This window comes from Myxine glutinosa, chromosome 2 (assembly GCF_964187855.1).
Source record: "Myxine glutinosa chromosome 2, kmMyxGlut1.1, whole genome shotgun sequence".
Taxonomy (NCBI): domain Eukaryota; kingdom Metazoa; phylum Chordata; class Myxini; order Myxiniformes; family Myxinidae; genus Myxine; species Myxine glutinosa.
The window spans coordinates 25,019,257-25,044,854 of NC_136262.1; the positions used below are offsets into that span (position 1 = coordinate 25,019,257).

General features: G+C 42.1%; 1 protein-coding gene across 1 annotated transcript in view; it reads right to left on the reverse strand.

Annotated features, from left to right (window-relative positions):
* LOC137421981 (urea transporter 2-like) overlaps nt 1-25,598 on the reverse strand; it is a 138,580-nt gene that overhangs the window by 80,724 nt on the left and 32,258 nt on the right. Inside the window, exon 7 of the mRNA XM_068108619.2 lies at nt 23,155-23,204. Coding sequence (XP_067964720.2) covers nt 23,155-23,204 — 50 coding nt within the window. The remainder of the gene's footprint in view (nt 1-23,154; nt 23,205-25,598) is intronic.

Genomic DNA, 25,598 nt, shown 5'->3' on the forward strand with positions numbered 1-25,598 from the left:
TATCATACCACCTCATGATTGTAACCATCCAACCATCTATCATACCACCTTTTGATTGTTACCATCCAAACATCTATCATACCACCTCATGATTGTAACCATCCAACCATCTATCATACCACATTTTGATTGTTACCATCCAAACATCTATCATACCACCTCATGATTGTAACCATCCAACCATCTATCATACCACATTTTGATTGTTACCATCCAACCATCTATCACACCACCTCACGATTGCAACCATCTATCATACCACCTTTTGATTGTTACCATCCAACCATCTATCACACCACCTCATGATTGTAAACATCCAAACATCTATCATACCACCTTTTGATTGTTACCATCCAACCATCTATCATACCACCTTTTGATTGTTACCATCCAACCATCTATCATACCACCTCATGATCGTAAACATCCAACCATCTATCATACCACCTTTTGATTGTAACCATCCAACCATCTATCATACCACCTCACGATTGCAACCATCTATCATACCACCTTTTGATTGTTACCATCCAACCATCTATCACACCACCTCATGATTGTAAACATCCAAACATCTATCATACCACCTCATGATTGTAATCATCCAACCATCTATCATACCACCTCACGATTGCAACCATCTATCATACCACCTTTTGATTGTTACCATCCAACCATCTATCACACCACCTCATGATTGTAAACATCCAAACATCTATCATACCACCTTTTGATTGTTACCATCCAACCATCTATCATACCACCTTTTGATTGTTACCATCCAACCATCTATCATACCACCTTTTGATTGTTACCATCCAACCATCTATCATACCACCTCATGATCGTAAACATCCAAACATCTATCATACCACCTTTTGATTGTAACCATCCAACCATCTATCATACCACCTCATGATTGCAACCATCTATCATACCACCTTTTGATTGTTACCATCCAACCATCTATCATACCACCTCATGATTGTAAACATCCAAACATCTATCATACCACCTCATGATTGTAACCATCCAACCATCTATCATACCACATTTTGATTGTAAACATCCAAACATCTATCATACCACCTCATGATTGTAACCATCCAACCATCTATCATACCACCTTTTGATTGTAAACATCCAAACATCTATCATACCACTTTTTGATTGTAAACATCCAACCATCTATCATACCACATTTTGATTGTAAACATCCAAACATCTATCATACCACCTCATGATTGTAACCATCCAACCATCTATCATACCACCTTGTGATTGTAAACATCCAAACATCTATCATACCACCTCATGATTGTAACCATCCAACCATCTATCATACCACATTTTGATTGTAAACATCCAACCATCTATCATACCACATTTTGATTGTAACCATCCAACCATCTATCATACCACCTCACGATTGCAACAATCTATCATACCACCTTTTGATTGTTACCATCCAACCATCTATCATACCACCTCATGATTGTAAACATCCAACCATCTATCATACCACCTTTTGATTGTAAACATCCAAACATCTATCATACCACCTGATGATTGTAACCATCCAACCATCTATCATACCACCTCATGATTGTAACCATCCAACCATCTATCATACCACATTTTGATTGTAAACATCCAAACATCTATCATACCACCTGATGATTGTAACCATCCAACCATCTATCATACCACCTTTTGATTGTAAACATCCAAACATCTATCATACCACCTCACGATTGCAACAATCTATCATACCACCTTTTGATTGTTACCATCCAACCATCTATCATACCACCTCATGATTGTAAACATCCAACCATCTATCATACCACCTTTTGATTGTAAACATCCAAACATCTATCATACCACCTGATGATTGTAACCATCCAACCATCTATCATACCACCTCACGATTGCAACAATCTATCATACCACCTTTTGATTGTTACCATCCAACCATCTATCATACCACCTCATGATTGTAACCATCCAACCATCTATCATACCACCTTTTGATTGTAAACATCCAAACATCTATCATACCACCTGATGATTGTAACCATCCAACCATCTATCATACCACCTCATGATTGTAACCATCCAACCATCTATCATACCACATTTTGATTGTAAACATCCAAACATATATCATACCACCTCATGATTGTAACCATCCAACCATCTATCATACCACCTTTTGATTGTAAACATCCAAACATCTATCATACCACCTGATGATTGTAACCATCCAACCATCTATCATACCACCTCATGATTGTAACCATCCAACCATCTATCATACCACATTTTGATTGTAAACATCCAAACATCTATCATACCACCTCATGATTGTAACCATCTATCATACCACCTTTTGATTGTAAACATCCAAACATCTATCATACCACCTCATGATTGTAACCATCCAACCATCTATCATACCACATTTTGATTGTAAACATCCAACCATCTATCATACCACCTGATGATTGTAAACATCCAAACATCTATCATACCACCTTTTGATTGTAAACATCCAACCATCTATCATACCACCTCATGATTGTAACCATCCAACCATCTATCATACCACATTTTGATTGTAACCATCCAACCATCTATCATACCACCTGATGATTGTAAACATCCAAACATCTATCATACCACCTTTTGATTGTAAACATCCAAACATCTATCATACCACCTGATGATTGTAAACATCCAAACATCTATCATACCACCTGATGATTGTAAACATCCAAACATCTATCATACCACCTGATGATTGTAAACATCCAAACATCTATCATACCACCTGATGATTGTAAACATCCAAACATCTATCATACCACCTCATGATTGTAACCATCCAACCATCTATCATACCACATTTTGATTGTAACCATCCAACCATCTATCATACCACCTGATGATTGTAAACATCCAAACATCTATCATACCACCTGATGATTGTAAACATCCAAACATCTATCATACCACCTGATGATTGTAAACATCCAAACATCTATCATACCACCTTTTGATTGTAAACATCCAAACATCTATCATACCACCTGATGATTGTAAACATCCAAACATCTATCATACCACCTGATGATTGTAAACATCCAAACATCTATCATACCACCTGATGATTGTAACCATCCAAACATCTATCATACCACATTTTGATTGTAACCATCCAACCATCTATCATACCACATTTTGATTGTAACCATCCAACCATCTATCATACCACTTTTTGATTGTAAACATCCAAACATCTATCATACCACCTGATGATTGTAAACATCCAAACATCTATCATACCACCTTTTGATTGTAAACATCCAAACATCTATCATACCACCTGATGATTGTAAACATCCAAACATCTATCATACCACATTTTGATTGTAACCATCCAACCATCTATCATACCACCTGATGATTGTAAACATCCAAACATCTATCATACCACCTGATGATTGTAAACATCCAAACATCTATCATACCACCTTTTGATTGTAACCATCCAAACATCTATCATACCACCTGATGATTGTAAACATCCAAACATCTATCATACCACCTGATGATTGTAACCATCCAAACATCTATCATACCACATTTTGATTGTAACCATCCAACCATCTATCATACCACCTGATGATTGTAAACATCCAAACATCTATCATACCACTTTTTGATTGTAAACATCCAAACATCTATCATACCACCTGATGATTGTAAACATCCAAACATCTATCATACCACTTTTTGATTGTAAACATCCAAACATCTATCATACCACCTGATGATTGTAAACATCCAAACATCTATCATACCACATTTTGATTGTAACCATCCAACCATCTATCATACCACCTGATGATTGTAAACATCCAAACATCTATCATACCACCTGATGATTGTAAACATCCAAACATCTATCATACCACCTGATGATTGTAAACATCCAAACATCTATCATACCACCTTTTGATTGTAAACATCTATCATACCACCTTTTGATTGTTACCATCCAACCATCTATCACACCACATTTTGATTGTAACCATCCAAACATCTATCATACCACCTTTTGATTGTTACCATCCAACCATCTATCATACCACATTTTGATTGTAAACATCCAACCATCTATCATACCACCTTTTGATTGTAAACATCTATCATACCACCTTTTGATTGTAAACATCCAAACATCTATCATACCACCTATTGATTGTAAACATCCAACCATCTATCATACCACCTATTGATTGTAAACATCCAACCATCTATCATACCACATTTTGATTGTAAACATCCAACCATCTATCATACCACCTATTGATTGTAAACATCCAACCATCTATCATACCACATTTTGATTGTAAACATCCAACCATCTATCATACCACATTTTGATTGTTACCATCCAAACATCTATCATACCACATTTTGATTGTTACCATCCAACCATCTATCATACCACATTTTGATTGTAAACATCCAACCATCTATCATACCACATTTTGATTGTAAACATCCAACCATCTATCATACCACATTTTGATTGTTACTATCCAAACATCTATCATACCACATTTTGATTGTTACCATCCAACCATCTATCATACCACCTATTGATTGTAAACATCCAACCATCTATCATACCACCTATTGATTGTAAACATCCAAACATCTATCATACCACCTATTGATTGTAAACATCCAACCATCTATCATACCACATTTTGATTGTAAACATCCAACCATCTATCATACCACATTTTGATTGTTACCATCCAAACATCTATCATACCACATTTTGATTGTTACCATCCAACCATCTATCATACCACATTTTGATTGTAAACATCCAACCATCTATCATACCACATTTTGATTGTAAACATCCAACCATCTATCATACCACATTTTGATTGTTACTATCCAAACATCTATCATACCACATTTTGATTGTTACCATCCAAACATCTATCATACCACCTTTTGATTGTTACCATCCAAACATCTATCATACCACATTTTGATTGTAAACATCCAACCATCTATCATACCACCTATTGATTGTTACCATCCAACCATCTATCATACCACATTTTGATTGTTACCATCCAAACATCTATCATACCACCTTTTGATTGTTACCATCCAACCATCTATCATACCACATTTTGATTGTTACCATCCAAACATCTATCATACCACCTATTGATTGTTACCATCCAAACATCTATCATACCACATTTTGATTGTTACCATACAAACATCTATCATACCACCTATTGATTGTAACCATCCAACCATCTATCATACCACATTTTGATTGTTACCATCCAAACATCTATCATACCACATTTTGATTGTTACCATCCAAACATCTATCATACCACCTTTTGATTGTTACCATCCAAACATCTATCATACCACATTTTGATTGTAAACATCCAACCATCTATCATACCACCTATTGATTGTAAACATCCAAACATCTATCATACCACCTATTGATTGTAAACATCCAACCATCTATCATACCACATTTTGATTGTTACCATCCAAACATCTATCATTCCACATTTTGATTGTTACCATCCAACCATCTATCATACCACCTATTGATTGTAACCATCCAACCATCTATCATACCACATTTTGATTGTTACCATCCAAACATCTATCATACCACATTTTGATTGTTACCATCCAACCATCTATCATACCACCTATTGATTGTAACCATCCAACCATCTATCATACCACCTATTGATTGTAAACATCCAACCATCTATCATACCACCTATTGATTGTAACCATCCAACCATCTATCATACCACCTATTGATTGTAACCATCCAACCATCTATCATACCACATTTTGATTGTTACCATCCAAACATCTATCATACCACATTTTGATTGTTACCATCCAACCATCTATCATACCACATTTTGATTGTAAACATCCAACCATCTATCATACCACATTTTGATTGTAAACATCCAACCATCTATCATACCACCTATTGATTGTAAACATCCAACCATCTATCATACCACATTTTGATTGTAAACATCCAACCATCTATCATACCACCTTTTGATTGTTACCATCCAAACATCTATCATACCACCTCATGATTGTAACCATCCAACCATCTATCATACCACCTCACGATTGCAACCATCTATCATACCACCTTTTGATTGTTACCATCCAACCATCTATCACACCACCTCATGATTGTAAACATCCAAACATCTATCATACCACCTTTTGATTGTAAACATCCAAACATCTATCATACCACCTCCTGATTGTAACCATCCAACCATCTATCATACCACATTTTGATTGTAAACATCCAACCATCTATCATACCACCTTTTGATTGTAACCATCCAACCATCTATCATACCACCTCACGATTGCAACCATCTATCATACCACCTTTTGATTGTTACCATCCAACCATCTATCATACCACCTCATGATTGTAAACATCCAAACATCTATCATACCACCTCATGATTGTAACCATCCAACCATCTATCATACCACCTTTTGATTGTAAACATCCAAACATCTATCATACCACCTCATGATTGTAACCATCCAACCATCTATCATACCACATTTTGATTGTAAACATCCAAACATATATCATACCACCTCATGATTGTAACCATCCAACCATCTATCATACCACCTTTTGATTGTAAACATCCAAACATCTATCATACCACTTTTTGATTGTAAACATCCAACCATCTATCATACCACATTTTGATTGTAAACATCCAAACATCTATCATACCACCTGATGATTGTAACCATCCAACCATCTATCATACCACCTCATGATTGTAACCATCCAACCATCTATCATACCACATTTTGATTGTAAACATCCAAACATCTATCATACCACCTGATGATTGTAAACATCCAACCATCTATCACACCACCTCATGATTGTAAACATCCAAACATCTATCATACCACCTCATGATTGTAACCATCTATCATACCACCTTTTGATTGTAACCATCCAACCATCTATCATACCACATTTTGATTGTAAACATCCAAACATCTATCATACCACCTGATGATTGTAACCATCCAACCATCTATCATACCACCTCATGATTGTAAACATCCAACCATCTATCATACCACATTTTGATTGTAAACATCCAAACATCTATCATACCACCTGATGATTGTAAACATCCAACCATCTATCACACCACCTCATGATTGTAAACATCCAAACATCTATCATACCACCTCATGATTGTAACCATCTATCATACCACCTTTTGATTGTAACCATCCAACCATCTATCATACCACATTTTGATTGTAAACATCCAAACATCTATCATACCACATTTTGATTGTAAACATCCAAACATCTATCATACCACCTCATGATTGTAACCATCCAACCATCTATCATACCACATTTTGATTGTAACCATCCAACCATCTATCATACCACATTTTGATTGTAAACATCCAAACATCTATCATACCACATTTTGATTGTAAACATCCAAACATCTATCATACCACATTTTGATTGTAAACATCCAAACATCTATCATACCACCTCATGATTGTAACCATCCAACCATCTATCATACCACATTTTGATTGTAACCATCCAACCATCTATCATACCACATTTTGATTGTAAACATCCAAACATCTATCATACCACCTGATGATTGTAAACATCCAAACATCTATCATACCACCTTTTGATTGTAAACATCCAACCATCTATCATACCACATTTTGATTGTAACCATCCAACCATCTATCATACCACCTCATGATTGTAACCATCCAACCATCTATCATACCACATTTTGATTGTAACCATCCAACCATCTATCATACCACCTGATGATTGTAAACATCCAAACATCTATCATACCACCTTTTGATTGTAAACATCCAAACATCTATCATACCACCTGATGATTGTAAACATCCAAACATCTATCATACCACCTGATGATTGTAAACATCCAAACATCTATCATACCACCTCATGATTGTAACCATCCAACCATCTATCATACCACATTTTGATTGTAACCATCCAACCATCTATCATACCACCTGATGATTGTAAACATCCAAACATCTATCATTCCACCTTTTGATTGTAAACATCCAAACATCTATCATACCACCTGATGATTGTAAACATCCAAACATCTATCATACCACCTGATGATTGTAACCATCCAAACATCTATCATACCACATTTTGATTGTAAGCATCCAACCATCTATCATACCACCTGATGATTGTAAACATCCAAACATCTATCATACCACTTTTTGATTGTAAACATCCAAACATCTATCATACCACCTGATGATTGTAAACATCCAAACATCTATCATACCACCTGATGATTGTAAACATCCAAACATCTATCATACCACCTTTTGATTGTAAACATCTATCATACCACCTTTTGATTGTTACCATCCAACCATCTATCACACCACCTTTTGATTGTAACCATCCAAACGTCTATCATACCACCTTTTGATTGTAACCATCCAAACGTCTATCATACCACCTTTTGATTGTAACCATCCAAACATCTATCATACCACCTTTTGATTGTAACCATCCAACCATCTATCATACCACCTTTTGATTGTAACCATCCAACCATCTATCATACCACCTTTTGATTGTAACCATCCAAACATCTATCATACCACCTTTTGATTGTAACCATCCAAACATCTATCATACCACCTTTTGATTGTAACCATCCAAACGTCTATCATACCACCTTTTGATTGTAACCATCCAACCATCTATCATACCACCTTTTGATTGTAACCATCCAAACGTCTATCATACCACCTTTTGATTGTAACCATCCAAACATCTATCATACCACCTTTTGATTGTTACCATCCAACCATCTATCATACGACCTCATGATTGCAACCATCTATCATACCACCTTTTGATTGTAAACATCTATCATACCACCTTTTGATTGTAAACATCCGAACATCTATCATACCACCTATTGATTGTAAACATCCAAACATCTATCATACCACCTTTTGATTGTAAACATCTATCATACCACCTTTTGATTGTAAACATCCGAACATCTATCATACCACCTTTTGATTGTAACCATCCAACCATCTATCATACCACCTTTTGATTGTAACCATCCAAACGTCTATCATACCACCTTTTGATTGTAACCATCCAACCATCTATCATACCACCTTTTGATTGTAACCATCCAAACGTCTATCATACCACCTTTTGATTGTAACCATCCAACCATCTATCATACCACCTTTTGATTGTAAACATCTATCATACCACCTTTTGATTGTAAACATCCGAACATCTATCATACCACCTATTGATTGTAACCATCCAAACGTCTATCATACCACCTTTTGATTGTAACCATCCAACCATCTATCATACCACCTTTTGATTGTTACCATCCAAACGTCTATCATACCACCTTTTGATTGTAACCATCCAACCATCTATCATACCACCTTTTGATTGTAAACATCTATCATACCACCTTTTGATTGTAAACATCCGAACATCTATCATACCACCTATTGATTGTAAACATCCAAACATCTATCATACCACATTTTGATTGTAACCATCCAAACGTCTATCATACCACATTTTGATTGTAACCATCCAACCATCTATCATACCACCTTTTGATTGTAAACATCTATCATACCACCTTTTGATTGTAAACATCCGAACATCTATCATACCACATTTTGATTGTAAACATCTATCATACCACCTTTTGATTGTAAACATCCGAACATCTATCATACCACCTATTGATTGTAAACATCCAAACATCTATCATACCACCTTTTGATTGTAACCATCCAAACGTCTATCATACCACCTTTTGATTGTAAACATCTATCATACCACCTTTTGATTGTAAACATCCAAACATCTATCATACCACCTTTTGATTGTAAACATCCAAACATCTATCATACCACCTTTTGATTGTAAACATCCAAACATCTATCACACTACCTCATGATTGCAACCATCTATCATACCACCTTTTGATTGCAAACATCCAAACATCGATTACACCACCTCATGATTGCAACCATCTATCATATACCACCTTTTGATTGTAACCGTCGATCATACCACCTTTTGATTGTAATCATCTGTCATACCACCTTTTGATTGTAACCATCCAAACATCTATCAAACCACCTTTTGATTGTAACCATCTGTCATACCACCTTTTGATTGTAACCATCCAACCATCTATCATACGACCTTTTGATTGTAACCATCCAACCATCTATCATACCACCTCATGATTGCATCCATCTATCATACCACCTCATGATTGCAACCATCTATAAAACCACCTTTTGATTGTAACCATCCAACCATCTATTACACCACCCCATGATTGCAACCATCTATAAAACCACCTTTTGATTGTAACCATCCAAACATCTATAATACCACCTTTTGATTGTAACCATCCAACCACCTATTACACCACCTCATGATTGCAAACATCTATCATACCACCTTTTGGAATGCTTGGAAGCGTACAAAAGAGCGCGCACAGCTGTAAGGACGAAGGACGAGGACAATGGTGAGTTTGAGGTGAAGGTGGGAGTGCATCAGGGGTCGGTACTAAGTCCACTACTATTTGTAGCTGTGATGGAGGTGCTGGCTCAGAACGTAAAGGAGGGTTTACCGTGGGAGTTGTTGTATGCTGATCTGGTGTTGATTGCGGAAAGTATGGATGGACTGAAGGAAAAGATGAACAAGTGGAAGGAATGTTTGGAGACAAAAGGTCTGAAGGTGAATATCGGAAAGACGAAGGTGCTGGCAAGTGGTAAAGCATGTGGTGAGGTGGAAAGAACTGGGAAGTGGCCGTGTGCTGTGTGCAGGAAGGGTGTCGGAGTGAATTCCATTCAATATACAACGTGCGCTGAGTGGGTTCATCAAAAATGTAGTGGTCTGAGAGGGTCATTACCCAGTGTGGCAGCTACATTCAAATGTAAGGTGTGCACAGAGTGAGCTGCAGATGGAGGATCTTGGAGACGGCGTGAAGCTGGAAGGTGTGAAAACATTTTGCTACCTCGGAGGCATGCTGAATGGAGGAGGTGGATCAGACTCGGCAACGGTTGCTCGAGTGAGATGTGCATGGAAGACGTTTCGGGAACTGAGTGGCGTGCTGATAAGGAGGGGCGTGTCGTTGAAGCTGAAGGGAAAGGTGTATGCTGCATGTGTGAGAAGTGTTATGATTTATGGGAGCGAGACATGGGTAATGAACGTAGAGCAGCAACGAAGGTTGGAAAGGGTGGAAATGCGAATGGTTCGATGGATGTGCGGAGTATCGTTGAGAGAGAGGAAGACAAATGATGAATTGCGATAGATGATGGGAATTGAGCCTGTGATTGATGCTGTGAAGAGGAACAGGTTGAGATGGTTTGGTCATGTGTTGAGGAAGGATGAAAGTGACTGGTTGAGAAGAGTGATGGAAATGAATGTAGAAGGAAGTCGAGGACGGGGAAGGCCGAGAAAGACTTGGCTAAAGATGGTGGAAGAAGAAATGCAACAAGGGGGTTATAACAAGGGGAGATGCAGAAAATAGGGCAAAATGGAGAAGATTGTCATGGGGACCCCAATGCTAACCCCCGCTCCAGCAGGGAAAATGGCCTTAAAATGCCTGTTGTTGTGTTGTTGTTGATGCGTCCTTGGTTGTTGTAGTTATACAAACTGAGATGGTTTCATGCTACACCAATGGCCGTGCGATCTGAGGGTTGCCATAAATTGGACGAAGCTTTTTTGAAATACCCGAGTGTGGATTGGGCCACCAAGATGTTCGCTTTTGTGCTCAGAACATTTTTCAGAGCACTGTTATGAAACAATAGAGATGGCTAGATCTCATGGCTAACTGCCACAATTGAACGAGAATGTCACCCCTATTATTAACTGGAAGAAACAGCCGTCACTCAAAACCTTAAAAGTCTGCCGGTCTCTGCCACTGAAAAGCATCCCCATAGCATGATGCTGCCACCACCACACTTCATGGTAGGCATGGTGTTAGATGGGTGATGAGCTGTGCTTAGTTTCCGTCAGATGTAGTGCTTTGTATTCAAGCCGAAGAGTTCAATTTTCGTCTCATAGACCACAGAGTATTTTGCCTCATGCTCTCAGTTTTTCACGTGCCTTTTTAACATAGTGTATGGGCGTGCTGTCATGTGCCTTTTTCTCAGGAGTGGCTTCCGTCTGGCCACTCTTCCATAAATCCTAGATTTGTGAGGTGCTGCAGAGAATGTGTCCTGTCAGGTTCTCCCATCTCAGCCAAGGAGCTCTGTAGTTCTTTCAGAGTGGTCATTGGGTTCTTGGTCACCTCCTTGACCAAGGTCCTTCTTGCCAGGTTTCTCAGTTTGGTTGGACGGCCAGCTCTAGGAAGAGTCTAACTAGGTAGTTCCATACTTTTTCCATTTCATAATGATGGAGCTCACTGTGCTCTTGGGAACTTTCAACACTCTAGAAATTGTTTTATACCCTGCCCCAGATCTATGCCTCCTCACAATTATATCTCAGAGTTCTACGGACAGTTCCTTGGTCTTCATAGTGGAGTTTCTGCTCTGACATGCAGTATCAACTGTTGGACCTTATATAATAGAAATGTTTGTTTCTTTCTAAAGCATGTCCAATTAATTGAATTGGTCACAGGTGGACTCCAATCAAGTTCTAGATATATCTCAAGGATTATCAAGGGAATTTGGATGCACCTAAGCTCGATTTGGAGTGTCGTAGGAAAGGGGTTGAATACCAATTGACTCAAGACATTTCAGCTTTTGATTTTTAATTATTTTGTAAAAATGTCTGTCAAAAAAAACCACTGACATTATGGGGTATTTCGGGTAGGACAGTGACAAAAAAATCTCAATTTAATCCATTTTAAATTTAGACTGCAACACAACAAAATGTGAAAAAGTGAATGGGTGTGAATACTTTCTGAAGGCACTGTTGTAGCGTGTTCAGTTAACTATGAACTAAACCGATTGCTGTTCTAGTTATATATTTTTTCTCTCTCTCTCTTTGCCTACGATCATCTATTCCAATCCTAGTTGTGACTCTTTGCTCAATGTTCTTAATAGTGAGTTCATCAATGTTTCATCCTGGTTTAAATCTAATAACCTCTCTTTAAATTCCAAGAAAACCAAATGAAGTTCTTCAGTAAATCCACTAAAACTTTGTCTGATACTATTTTTTATATTTGTATTGACAGTGAGTGCACCCATTACAAATGTTCATTGTATGACATTTTTAGTTATCTTGGATTTTTTTTTATGCAGATTTTTGCTCCAGGCATGGACAATGTAGTCCTCATCGAGGCCAGGCCTAAATAAAAGAGCTGCATTGATAGAAAAGTGAAGAAGGAGAGAATAGTCTAAGAGTTTTTGAGAAAGCAGAAAATCTGCTTTTTGAAAAGGGGAAGATCATAAGTGTTTGGAAAGACATGGGAAGGTAAAGAGTTCCAGAATTGGCAGTGAAGGGGAAGAAACAAACATCATAACGACCCACCCTTGAGTTTCCAATGGCCACACAGTAATCATGAGATGTAGTGGCTTGTCGAGTAATCCGTGGTCTCGCTAATGGCGGAGGTGCACAAGCAGCAAGTTCTCGAGAGCAGAAACCAAAGTTATATCTGTAGAAAAGAGTAAGAGAGCCAACTTTGCGATGTAATTTGAACGGGTCAAGTTTTGAGGTCAGATTGGGAGAGTTGATAAGTCGAATTACTTTGGCTTCATCTCTGTCCAGTAAGTATGTGGAGCTAGAACCTCCCCAGATGTGAAAGCAGCACTCTATACAAGAATCAGTCCTTTAAAGAGGAGGAGAATCTTCGACATCTTTTTTTTTTGTATACAAGATCGAGGCTCGTGTAAGAACTAACATTAATGACAAAAACAAACGGACACATAAGGCATAATAAAGGGAGCGGGAGACAAGATGGGGAGAGAGGGAGAAGCACACAAGTACAACATATGAGAGCAGGGACATCGGGAGATCTGTGGGTGGGAGAGGGCTTGGGGGGAGGAGGTGTGGGAAGGGGGATGGGGGGTGGGAGAGGTATAAAATACATGGACACTGCTAGGACTTCCAGGAAAGAAGTCTTAATTTCAGAAAGGTGGATCTGGGGTGAATTAACGGGGGTAGAAAAGATCAAGGTTTTGGAGGGGGGAAGATAAGAGATGGTGGTGAACAGCTGTTTTAAAGACCTGGGTGGAGGAGTGGGATTGAAGAGAGTGAGGGAGTTTGTTCCAGAGGTGGGAGAAAAGAGGAATGAAAGACTGAAGGTGAGCAGAGAGTCTTGATTTTGGCAGTTTCACCAGAAGAGGGTTGCTGGCAGATCTTGTGCGACCTGTAGGAGTATTTGGGGGACAGAGCACAGACAGGGCTGGGGGGCTAGGCCAGAGAGGAGTCGGTGGAAGACAGAAAGACCACCAACCTGCCTGTGGTGAGTGAGTGAAAGGCCCTCAGAGTTATCTTCATCGCAGGAATTCCAATGATTCTGAAAGCTTTGGTTTCAACAGCGTGAAGCCGAGCTAGCTGTGAGGCAGGAGCACCGGCCCAGAGGGGAGAGTAGTATTCCATGAAACTGCGATGAGAGGATGCATTCCATGAGAGGGGAGAGCTGCGGATGAAAGCCTTGTATGTGGTGAGAAGCTCAGGTGTGCCAAGGAAGGACTGCGCACAACGGAGGATGCGAATGGCTTTGGAGGCCAGCTTGGAAATGTGGTTTTCCCAAGAAAGATCATGGCAGATTGTGAGACCCAAGAGCTTGAGTGACAGAACTTCTTGGAAAGGATTGTGGAGAAAGTAGATGGGAGGGTTGTCCAGACGGTCTTTTCGGAGAGACACAGTGAGAGTGTGAGATTTATGAGGATTGAAAGACATGTTCCACATGTTTGACCAGTCTGTGATTTTGTCCAAGTCTGCAGAGAGTGAGGAGGCTGCAGACTGCCTATCTGAGGGATGAGGTATGGACCGGCAGAGAGTGGACTCATCAGCATAGAGATATAGAGGATTTCCAGAGAGTCGGAGAGATCATTGATGAAGACCAGAAAAAGCACAGGGCCCAGAACACTGCCGCGGGAACTCCAGCCTGAACAGGAAGGAGAGATGAGAGAAATCTATTCAGGACCACACGTTGACTATGGCCAGAGAGGAAGTCCGCAAGCCATGCGTGGAGATTTCCATCGATACCATAGGAGGAGAGTTTGGTGAGCAGAGCGACGTGCCAGACCATATCGAAGGTACGTGATATGTCAAGGGAGACAGCTCTAATTTCCTGTTTGACATTAAGGACCTCCATCCATTGTTGAGACAGCAGAAGCAGCATGTCCAGAGTCGAGTGACCTGGTCTGAATCCAAATTGATGATCAGAGATCAAGCAATTGGAGAAGAGGAAGGATTTGATATCCGAAGCAATGATGGATTCCATAACTATGCTGATAATTGGGAGCAGGCTGATTGGTCTGTAGTTGCAAGGATATGTTGTTGCATCTTTTTGTGTCAAACGGTAATGTTGGCTGATTTCCAAGATGATGTCAGATGACCTTGAGCAAAAGAGAGGGTGAAGAGAACAGAGAGAGGGTGTGAAAGAGTGGCAGAGCAGGGTTTTAGGACCCATGGGCTGATGCTGTCTGGTCCAGTTGCAGAATCAGAGTCGAGGGTTGACAGAAACTTTTCCACCTTGTCAGGAGGAAAGGACATGGAGTCCAGGAGCAGCTGGGTACGACTGGGTACAGAGAGAGACGGGTTTGGGACACAAGATCTTGAGGCAAATACAGAGTTGAGGCATTCAGCTTTTTCACGAGCGGAGTCAGCTGTGAAGCCGTTTGAGTTAAGAGAGGGGATGGAGGGGGATCATACACCAGAAACAGATTTGACCAGACGCCACAAAGATTTGGAAGATGGAGACAGGTTTGAGAGTGGAGAGATATTGTTTTCTGGCTCTCCTGAGGGTAGACACACACTTGTTCTGGGCTTTGTGAAAGGAAATTAGATTGCCTTCCATTGGATTTGCCTTCCAGGAGGCGAAGGCAAGTTGTTTCAGGGCAAGTGCCTCTCCACAAGATGTTCCATGGATGGGAGGAAGTGTATGACAACTGAAGACGGGATGGGATAAATATGTGCATGAGAGGGCAGTTTACATACGAAGAGCAGTTTACTTTGGAAGAATTCCCAGGATGAGTTGATGTCAGAGGCAGTGGAGAAGGGAGACCAGTCCAGATGATTTATGGCTGCTTGAAGACCGTGCCAGTCAGCCAGATTGAAATGACAGCCTCGTCGATGCTGAGGAGGCTCTCTGAGAATGGCCAGAGAGATGTCCACTTTAACAAACATATGGTTAGATGATATCTGAGCAGGACTCCCAGTTTCTTCGAGGCAGATTTAGCTATTTGTGTAATGCGTGGATTCCAGGATAAATGTGAAGTTCGGGTAATACCTAGTAGGTTTATTGCATTACATGGTGTAATTGTGGAGCTTTCAAAGGAGATTGGAGAGTTGAGAGGAGGTTTTGAGAGATGGGAAGAAATTTAGTTTAAGAAGCATTAAATTTAACCTGATTACATTTGCCCCACTGGGAAATCTTGTGCAAATCCGAATTTGAAGAGGTGGCTGTGATCAAACGAGATGCAGATCGATTGAGGGAAGATGGAGCAGATGGGAAAAACATGGAGGAATGCAACGTTGAGTCATCAGCATATGAGTGCAATTGGTTATTTGTCGAAGAAAGAAGGTCATTGATAAAAAATAACGAAGAGTGTTGGAGGCAGGACAGAACCCTGAGGGACACTGCTATTGATAGGGAAAGAGGGAGATGTTGAGCCATGCACAATTACAGAGATGGAGTGGTCGGAGAGAAAGCTCGATATGAGAGAGCAGAGTGAAGGAGGAAAGCCGAAAGAGGGAAGCTTGGATATCAGACCCCGATGCCAAACTCTGTCAAAGGCTTTTGAGATATCAAGGCCGACACCAAAGGATTCCCAAAAGTCTCTTAGAGAAGAGACCCAGACATTTGTAATGTAAGAAAGGCTATCACCGGTAGATCTTGCCTTGCGAAAGTCATATTGATGGTCAGATAGAAGACTGTGGGATTCAAGATGCTTGAGGAAATGGTTATTGAGAAGACATTCAAAGACTTTGGGAATAGTGGAAGTCAGAGCAATAAGTACGGTAGTTGGAAGGGTTTGAACGATCACCCTTCTTTAAAATAGGCTGTACTAAGGCATGTTTCCAGGAAAGAGGAAAAGTTTGGGTTTTTAAACCAAAAAAAAACGAAACAAACGAGCAAGCACGGGTGCAAGTTCTGAAGCACACTCCTTCAAGACACAAGGAAGAATGCCATCTTGTCCGTATGCGTTGCTTGTGTCCAGAGAGAGGAGTACTTTTTTGACTGCATGGAAAGAGATTATAGGGAGGGGCATAGGATTGGTAAGGGGTGCATCAGAGGGAGATGGAATGTTGAGTGATGAGTCATCCAGAGTGGAATTAGAGGAGAAGGGGCCAAAAAGAGTTGCTTTATCAGTCAGAGAGACAGCTATAGTATCATCAGAACTGAACAGCGAAGGAAAGGTAGAGCGACAGAAGTTGGCGGCGATACTTTTAGCTGATGACCAGAAAGATATATTAGTGGAAGAAGATGAGAGTTTGTCACATTTCTTTTGGATAAAGGAATGCTTCGCCTCACGAATAACATGTTTGCAATGATTTCTAGCAGACATGAAAGCTGAATGTGAGTCGGAGGAAGAAGAGTTTTTCCATGTCCGATATGCCGCATCTTTTGCACGAATGGCTGCAGAGCAGGAATTATTGAACCAAGAGTTGGTCGGAGAGATAAAATTCAAAGAGAAGGGGATATGAGCCTCCATTCCTGCAACGATAACCTCAGCTGCACGTTCAGCAGAGGTGGAGGCATCGGCCGAGGAGAGGCAGTAGTCTTTCCAGGGAGAGTCAGAAAAGAAGTTTCATAAACCAGTCCAGTCAGCGCTATTGAAATGCCAATACTGGTGTTTAGTCGGAGCAGTTTCAGAATGAGTGGTGGTAAGTAAAGTGATGTTCACACGATTGTGGTCAGAAGAACCAATTGGAGGTGATATTGTGTAGTTGTAACGCAACGGCTAGAGGTGAAGAACAAATCCAAAGTATTGGACGAGTGGTCATGACGATCTGGGATATGGGTAGGATGGGTGATAATTTGATCCAAATCATTTAAAATGGAAAATGTAAGAGCTTCAACTCCCCCAACATCCATGTGGGATGATTTCAACCATTCCTTGTGGTGTACATGGAAGTCTCCTAAATAGAGGAATTCTGCTTGAGGGTGTTCGGATGTCATTGCTTCATGGCAGGAATTAAGATAGTCAAAGAAAGCTGTGAAGTTTGTAGAGTTGGGAGAGCAGTAAGTGAAACAGAGAAAAATAGTGATGGTCGGAAGACAAATCTTAAGCCAGATGACATCAAAGTTTGGAGATTTGAGGGCCACAAGGCGCACAGCAGGCGTGTTGATGTTGGAGTAGACACACACTCCTCGTTTGAAGTGGAATCGTGAGTGAAGGTTGTAGTTTGAAATGTTAAAGGAGTTAAGAAGAACGTCATGTGACAATTGGGTCTCTGAGAGGAGCAATATTTTGGGAGAGTTACTTGCAAGATGATATTCAACAGAGGAAAGATTCGAAGAACGACCACGAATGTTGGTGAAGTGAATTGAAAAAGAGTCACGTTGATTCAACAGGCAAAGAAGGGTCTTGGGAGGGACCGATACTACTCCTGCCTGAGCCAGCCCCCCCCCCCCCTCTCGTTGGTAGCAGAGACAGGCTGGTCACCGGAGATTCTTCGCACCCCATAATGCCGGGAACTAGGGGCCATTAACTTTTCAGACCTTTTCATATTTAATTGGACAATGTGAGGAAATGAGAGGAAAGAGAAGTAAAGAAGAGAGAATGAAAAGGTGAGGAGTGAAAATGAGTAAGAAAAGTGTTTGATGAAAAGTGTATGATGTTTGTTTACAAGAGAGAGAGATTAAAGCTAGCCCGGTAGCTATAGCTTGAGTGAGACAGAAATAAAATTCAGCAATCCTGACAGGGAGAGTGTAAGATGGTTCCGGGCACCACTTTAACGCTCCTAGGTCCACTGAGCGGTTGCTGTCTACAACCCACTACCTAAGAAACCGGTCCAACCGGATGAGTGTTTTTTTGGAGACACCATCTCCTTACTCATCCTGCGGGGTGTCCCAGTCACCCTCCCCACTGGCGAGCCAGTGAGGGTAGCCAGTTTAGTCGCCGACTACCCGACCAAGCGGCAGGTAGCACTGGGTTACATGGTACTAGTGGCAGTCAAAAGACAGACCTGACAACCCAATTGCTGAGATTAATTTCTCAAAAATACGGGCCTACTGTCAAAACGTTTTATCTTCATTACTCCTTGCACTTCATTCTCTCTCGATAAAACTTTATAATTCCCCCTTACCTGATCTATTGTGACATTGTCTGAGCACACTCTCGTAACACTCAACCTCATTCACTCTCAGTTATTCAAAAGCGAGCCTTTTCGCATCGATGGGACAACACTGCACCTCTTTTCACTAAACTCAGAACATTAATAAATGACACACAGGGATATTAGGCCATGGGCCAGGTAGGGTCCATCTGCACCCCCATCCCACTCCCCCACAACCCTCCGACCCCGTGTTTTTCTGGACCATTGGGGTCCCCTGAACTGGAAATCAACTGGTAACAGTTAATAAACTGGGACTCGCTGTCCATTTGGGACCCATATTTGATGGTACCCCCAAAACACCGTTTTTGTCATCGATGTCGGGCCATATTCAACGCTCTTATTTATTTCAGTGTCTGTGATGGTTAACACTGCTCCATAGCACAAGTTTATAGATATCAAAAGAAAGCTGATCATCTACTTATCATCATAAAATATCTATATGACAGATTTAAGGGTAACTTGGTTGGAATAACTGGGGTTGCATAGCGCATGTGAAGGGACTGAAATATGGAGAGCTGCATTTGTTGGCCGGACTCAAGGATTCTGAAAAGAAATTGGCCAAACTGCAGGAGGCCAAAGAAAAACGCCTCGCACAACCCCCAGAATCTCCGCATATGATGAAACATACATGCGAGTTGATCCCTGATTTTCTGGCCGAACATCATGGTTTCCACTGGGAGTGCTTCAAGCGGTTTACTATGAACTTAGACAGACTGTGAAACAGCCTACTGCGAGTACATCTCAAAAGACTGATGCCCCAACTCAGCGAATGGGTCGTAGTAGTTCCGGTGACCAGATCTTATTCAAGCCAGACTGTATTTTCTGTAGTTCGGAAAGTCGAAAAAAGATGAAAGTGCATCGTACGTGGACTAGCCAGGGGATGAGCCTGAGCCCGAGGGATTGGCAAAATCAAGCCTGTCAAAACTCTGCTGCGCCGCCTGAAATACATCCCTGAACTCAAGAAGCTTGGAGATACGTGGCATATACCAGGAGAGCTGAATGATGAACTGAACAGCTTCGCAGGTGCCGTGTATGGTAGAGCATCAAAGGTGTCAAGTGTTGACGATCTGAGACTCATCCACATGAATGAGTCATGTGCAAAGGAGAAACGTCTTCTTCCTTCAGGCAATGTTGACATGGCCAATGCTCCACCATGTAAGAGGAGCCTCACACAACACATTCGGAGGGTCAATCATCAAGTAGGAATATGGAAGAGAGCGCATGTTCCTAAACCAAGGATTCCCAAGCGAAGCCAAGGTCATGGCTGGGAAGAGGAGAATGACAACCTGGTTCCTGTCTGGTATGAAGGAGATCTACTCCCACGAGACCTAGATGACAGAGCTGAAGTCGCACCTGATGATACTGACAGTGACGATGACTCAGCTGACAATACATTTGATGACATAGAGCATGTGCTGGAGAGCGATGTTGATGACAGTGACAGTGATTATGATGAGTAATGTCTCTTTGGTCGAATGTGTAGGGACATTCATGCAACAAGGCACAGCCCGACTTGGCTTATTTCATATAAACTTGACATGTGTCAAATTCTGTTCTTCACAGTATTAATGAAAGTTTATGTCACCATGATGATGACAAGAATCCAATTCGATTGTTTGTGTTACTTGAATATTAAATACAGTTATTACAACTATTACTTTACAGGATATGACGTGCTTAACTGGTGGATATAAACTGAGTATTAATATTGTTAGGATATTTGGGGCTCTTTGTATAACTAGGGGAATACATTTGTGTTTTATAGGGCAAATGAAATAGTTTCCAGTGAAATTTTCAAACTTACATTAAAATTTGGAAGTTTTCTACATTTATGAATATGACAATACTGTCCGGTGGGCTCAAATGGGTAACCTGGACTTAATTAAGGTAAATTACACTGCTTGGACTTCCTTATGTCTTGGGAGGCATGGTGAACAGGGGAATGTGATTAAGAATGAAATTTGTACGTTTAAATAGCGCTTCTTCGATGGTTAAGGGTGTAGTACTGGTGAACAGGTGCTTTTTTTTTTTTTTTTTTTTTTTTTTTTTTTAGCTGCACAGTTTCCTTATATGTACTCTTATAAACAAGAATCATGCTATTAGAGGTCATATAAGTACCCCTAATTATTGAAAAATTCAAATTTCAATTCAATTCAATATAATATTTTGCATGAAATTTGTTATAACTTGGGAAATGCATCATTCTTTTGGGCTGAAATTTGGACAGGATATTCAGAATATCACTTCCTTTAAAATGATGAAGGCTTTTGTTTATAGGAGTAGCCATTGTGGATTTATTGAAGGACAACCAAGTTTTATCTGGTAATTGGCATAATTAGCTAATTAGTGAAAATTTGACATAATTTCACAAAATCCTCTCATCGGGTAGTAGAGTAACACATGTATAATACATGTACCAAGTTTTGTGTGAAAAGAATGATAGGTGACATAGAAGATAGAAGTAGAAATGTGTTCTTTGTTTTTCCTTGTTTTTTATTGACGGTCTAATTTATGCAAATTTTATGCATGTAATATGACAAAGAAGCGTTGAAACTGGTCTGAGTTAAAGCCAAGATTATATCTTTCAAGAAAAACTGAAAATTAGATATTAACTTGACTTTGTTTTTGTGTAAAGGCCTCTCAAAGGTACCTATGTAGTTTTCTCAATTTTTCACCAGTACTACACCCTTAAGAAAAGGACCTGAATACCGGTACCAGACGACCATTTTTCCACAAACCGGCAGTATCTTCGACATGATGTATCAAAACGGGTTTGGGTACTATGGGATCGTTTATGGTATCAAATGAAAGCTGAGATAATGTACAATGATAGAAAAATATCTATTTATGCATATCAGGTATTTTGAACCCGTATTTTACATATAAGCTGAAATATTTTAGTCGATTCCGCATTAAGTTAGGAAAAAATGGGGTACCGCTATTCAACCCCAGTTATGCCAACCAAGTTACCCTTAAATCTGTCATATAGATATTTTATTATGATAAGTAGATGATCAGCTTTCTTTTGATATATATAAACTTGTGCTATGGAGCAATATTAACCATCACAGACACTGAAATAAATAAGAGCGTTGAATATGGCGCGACATCGATGATAAAATCGGTGTTTTGGGGGTACCATCAAATATGGGTCCCAAATGGACAGTGAGTCCCAGTTTATTAACTGTTACCAGTTGATTTCCACTTCAGGTGACCCCAATGGTCCAGAAAAACACGGGGTCGGAGGGTTGTGTAGGCGGTGCAGATGGACCCTACATGGCCCATTGCCTATATTCATGTACAAGCATATCCACAAGTCTTGTTGTGTTATTTGTAGCAGTCCATGATACACACCACATGGAACCCTCTTTCCTCCTGGCCCACAAGGCCACAAATATGCATTGGCAACACCTCTCTACTATCTTACAGAGAATGTTACAGAGCAGATAGGAAGTAGATCTCAAATTGACGATACTTACATGTGCCATCATGTTCATCATTGCTTCTCCCAGATAAGCACAGAAGAAAGCTGTGAAGGGAGGCAGGCACAGGACATAGAAAAACTCTTGTGGTTCTAATGTGTGTGTAAATGAGAATCTAATGTAAGGTCTTTTGCGTACCAAACTAATGATCATCACAGGGTGATGTGCACGACGTATGACATTTCATGATACTGTGGCGGACACGAAAGCACTGACGTGGTGACATAACCCCGCACACCAAGTGGGGGTGGGCCACGCCCGGGAGAGAGGCGTGGCCTCACGATATACACGGGGCACGCAGCCCTGAGCAATTCAGTGTTACAGTGAGCTCTTGAATAAAGACTCTTACAAGTTACCGCTTGTCCGCTTCCTCCTTGCTCACAAGCAGCGCACGTAACGCCGCGCTTTACTGGTGACCTCGACGTTGGATCTGCCGTAGCGATCCTTCCAAACACGACGCCATTGCCATGCCCAACAACGCGATGTCGGTTAAACTTCCCGAATTTTGGGAGGCCCAGGCCGAAGTTTGGTTCGTCCAAGCCGAAGCCCAGTTTCAGCTTCGGCGCCTCACCGGCGACGACACGCGCTACTGCCACGTCGTCGCCTCCCTTGGGCCCGGCACGGCCGCTCGAGTTGTGTCCGTCCTTCGCCACCCACCGGACGGCCACAAGTACGAGGCACTCAAGCGGCTGCTCCTAGCCACGTTCGGCCTCACGGAGGACGCACAGGCCGACCGCCTCCTGGATCTCCCCGAGCTCGGTGACACGCGCCCGTCGGTCCGAATGGACCATATGCTGTCACTGTTGGGCGACGAAGCCCCTGGTTCTCTATTCCGAGCGCTTTTCCGTCGCCAACTTCCAGCACAGGTACGCCTCGCGTTGGCCGGGTCCATGCTAACGGAACCCCTAGCATTGGCCGCCGAGGCGGACAGGTACTTCGCGGCTTCGGACACGCGGGCGAGAGTCGGTGTGGCCCACCTCGTGGATCCCGAGGCTGATGCTGATCCACAGCATCAGCTCCCACAGCATACACAGCATGCTGATACGCACCTAGTGGCCGCCGCCACGCGCCGCCCACCGCCGCGGCGAAAACCGCCACCGCGGGGAAAACTGCCGGCTCCACCGGCCTGGCGGAGCCAGCCGCACTCCTCCAGCTCCACCACCTGGTGCTGGTTCCATGCCAAGTTCGGCCACGAGGCTCGACCGTGTCATCCGCCATGCTCCTTCAACAGGTCGGGAAACGCCCGGTCCGGCGCTCAATAGTGGCAATGAGCGCCGGCCGTTCGAGCAGCCTGCTGTTCATAACGGACACCTTATCCGGGCGCCGTTACCTGTGCGACACGGGAGCGCAGGTGAGTGTCATTCCTGCCGGTACGTCAGACAAGCACGCCGTGGGCGGGGGCCCCGCGCTGCTTGCCGCGAACGGGATGCCCATCCGTACGTACGGAAAACGCTGCCTCTCTCTGCGGTTCGGAGGGCAGGTTTTCCGATGGTCGTTCGTCACCACCGACGTGCCCATGGCATTGCTTGGCGCGGACTTCCTGTGCGCTAATGGGCTCCTGGTCGACGTAAAGCACAGACGTCTTGTCAAGGCCGAGATGTTCAGCTCGCTCGCTTGTGTGCTGCCCAGCTCGTCAAGCAGCTCAACGAGCGGCTCACCGAGCGGCTTGCCAAGTGGCTTGCCAAACGGTTCGGTTCTGGCCACGTTGATCTGTACGCTTCCGGCAGCGAACGAATTCACCCGCCTCCTCGCAGGCTTCCCGGCCCTCACGCGGCCCACCTTCTCATCGGGGGCCGTCAAGCACGGGGTGGCCCATCACATCCCCACCGTCGGGCCACCGGTCTACGCCTGGGCACGCCGCCTCGAGCCGACGAAGCTGGCGGTAGCAAAAGCGGCGTTCGCTACCCTGGAGCGACTCGGCATCATTCGGCGCTCGGAGAGTGCTTGGGCGTCGCCGCTGCACATCGTGCCGAAGTCCGGCGGGGGATGGCGACCGTGCGGGGACTATCGCCATCTCAATGACGCCACCACCCCCGACCGCTACCCCGTCCCCCACATTCAGGACTTTTCCGCCCGTTTGGCGGGCATGTCCTTCTTCTCGAAGGTGGACCTCATAACCGGCTACCATCAGGTCCCCGTCAGGCCGGAGGACGTCCCGAAGACGGCGGTCATCACGCCGTTCGGACTCTTCGAATTCCTGCGGATGCCCTTTGGTCTGAAGAATGCGGCTCAGGCGTTCCAGTGGCTGATGGGCAGCGTCCTGCGCGACTTGGATTTTGTATACGTCTACCTGGACGATATCCTCGTCGCCAGCGCGTCCCACGAAGAGCACCTGCACCACCTCCGCACGCTCTTCGAACGCCTGGGCCAGCATGGCCTGATTGTGAACCCCGCAAAGTGCCAGTTCGGCGTCGCCGTAATCGATTTTCTGGGGCACCGCG